This window comes from Sinocyclocheilus rhinocerous, unplaced genomic scaffold, assembly GCF_001515625.1.
Source record: "Sinocyclocheilus rhinocerous isolate Xijiao unplaced genomic scaffold, SAMN03320098_v1.1 scaffold867, whole genome shotgun sequence".
In the NCBI taxonomy this organism is placed as follows: Eukaryota; Metazoa; Chordata; class Actinopteri; order Cypriniformes; family Cyprinidae; genus Sinocyclocheilus; species Sinocyclocheilus rhinocerous.
Window position 1 is genome coordinate 297,223 of NW_015649279.1, and position 1,887 is coordinate 299,109.

A 1,887-nucleotide genomic window follows, 5' to 3' on the forward strand; every position below is an offset into this window, starting at 1 on the left:
GAAGCACACACTTGGTTCAGACGATCAGCTCGTGATCCGGTGTTTTCTGCGTCTCAGAACGACTCGTTCACACTGAATGAATGCAGTCCACTCCTTTATTTCACGTGCTGTGAGTTTAGCGCGCGTTTGGGAACACAACAGACACCAGTTATGCTTTATTTCAGCGGCAGATGATTACAGCGCTTCACTAGATTTGTAGCGAGACGTGTTTTTGTGAGCATGTTTTCACTGAAGCTGGAGTTTCCTTCTAAATAAAAGCTTAAAGTGCAGTTTATGAATCGCTGACAGCTAGCGGTTTAAATGCAGTCCAGATTCACAATATCTCTTTCAAGTGTAGAAATTAGGAAAGAAGTATTGTAATTTCCCTGCTGTAGTGTAAATATTCATTTTCATTTATTTTACAGTGCAATTGTTTTACAATATGTGGCTATTACTGTCATTGTTGCTATTATTATTATTATATTCTAATTTGTTTGGCTTCCTAAAACACCAGTGTGACTGTAATTTATACTGAGACACTATATCACAAATAAAAACAGGGTTGAGGGTTCAATTCACTGACTTTTTTTCTGACTTGTGTTTCCTAGTTAAGAACATGGGATGGAGCTCTTAATTTTGAACTCTCAAATTGCATTAATTAGAATAATTTAACTTTAAAATGTACGCAATGTTAATTTTTTTCCCCAATTCTTAATTTGTCTTTTTTTTTAAATATCACAATAAATATCGTATTGTGGACGTCATATCGCGATATTATTGTATCATGAGAATTTGATATCATTACATCTCTACAGTTTACATTTCCAAACATTCAACATTTGGTGAGAGCATCTTTGTGTTTAAAGCAGCTTTTGCTCTCAGTGCACTTGAGCAGAGTTTCTCAGGAGCTTTGCAGGAGGTTTCTTGAAGCGTCAGTTCTTCTGGATTGAGTCTGTCTCAGTTTGTTCTGTTTCTTCATGTGACTCCAGACAGACTGATGATGATCAGATCACATCTCTGTGTGCAGCACTAACATCTCACTGCATTATTACAATTAATGGCCAAATGAATGTTTGAAAATGTAAACTGATATTTCCTACTGACACACTACAGCAAAAGATAGAAATATCTGACTTAAAACCATTTTTAGCTGCTATCCATTTTTAGCTGCTATCTGCTTTACTAGTGTTCTATCATTTTGGCCAGCACTGTATATACGCTGGGATATGCTGATGCTGAGATCACCTGTTGTGTGTCGTGTGTGTTGTATGTTGTGTGTGGTGTGTCGTGTGCAGGAACAGTCTCTCCTGCAGCCTCCCACCCTGCAGCTGCTGAATGGCATGGGTCCTCTGGGCCGCCGGGCGTCTGACGGCGGAGCCAACATTCAGCTTCACGCGCAGCAGCTGTTGAAGAGGCCGCGCGGTCAGTCGCCGCTGGTCACCATCCCGGTGAGACAATCCTCCTGTTTCTCACAGCTGAGCATGACGTACTGCGTTCATGATCACACATGACATTCATCAGCACAGTGACGTTATGTTCATCAGATCAGGATCTGGAGTAGAGCACATTCTGATTCACAAGCTCATTTCTGATTCCATATCAATTAGTTTGGCTATATATCGGCTACATTACGTCAAACAATCTGTCAATTAATGCTGTCAGCTCATACATTACTATAATATCAAAGGTTAAAATGAATAATGCAATAGTCCAAAGTATTAATTGCATTTTATTTATCAGTGAGCTCTGACGCATGTCTCTGTGTTTGTCAGCATCCGATCCTGGATGTGGCTCCGGTGGATGAGGAGGGGTCCGACGCCGAACCCGATCCGGAGGCCGTTCAGAGGTACGGCAGTGTGTGTGTGTGTGTGTGTGTGCGAGTGTGTGTGAGAGTGTGTGTGTGTGTGT

General features: G+C 41.1%; 1 protein-coding gene across 1 annotated transcript in view; it reads left to right on the forward strand.

Annotated features, from left to right (window-relative positions):
* The window catches only part of LOC107710505 (serine/threonine-protein kinase SIK3 homolog), a 44,271-nt gene that overhangs the window by 26,108 nt on the left and 16,276 nt on the right, over positions 1-1,887 (forward strand). Inside the window, exons 12-13 of the mRNA XM_016515289.1 lie at positions 1,275-1,427; positions 1,752-1,825. Of these exons, the coding sequence (XP_016370775.1) occupies positions 1,275-1,427; positions 1,752-1,825 (227 nt within the window). The remainder of the gene's footprint in view (positions 1-1,274; positions 1,428-1,751; positions 1,826-1,887) is intronic.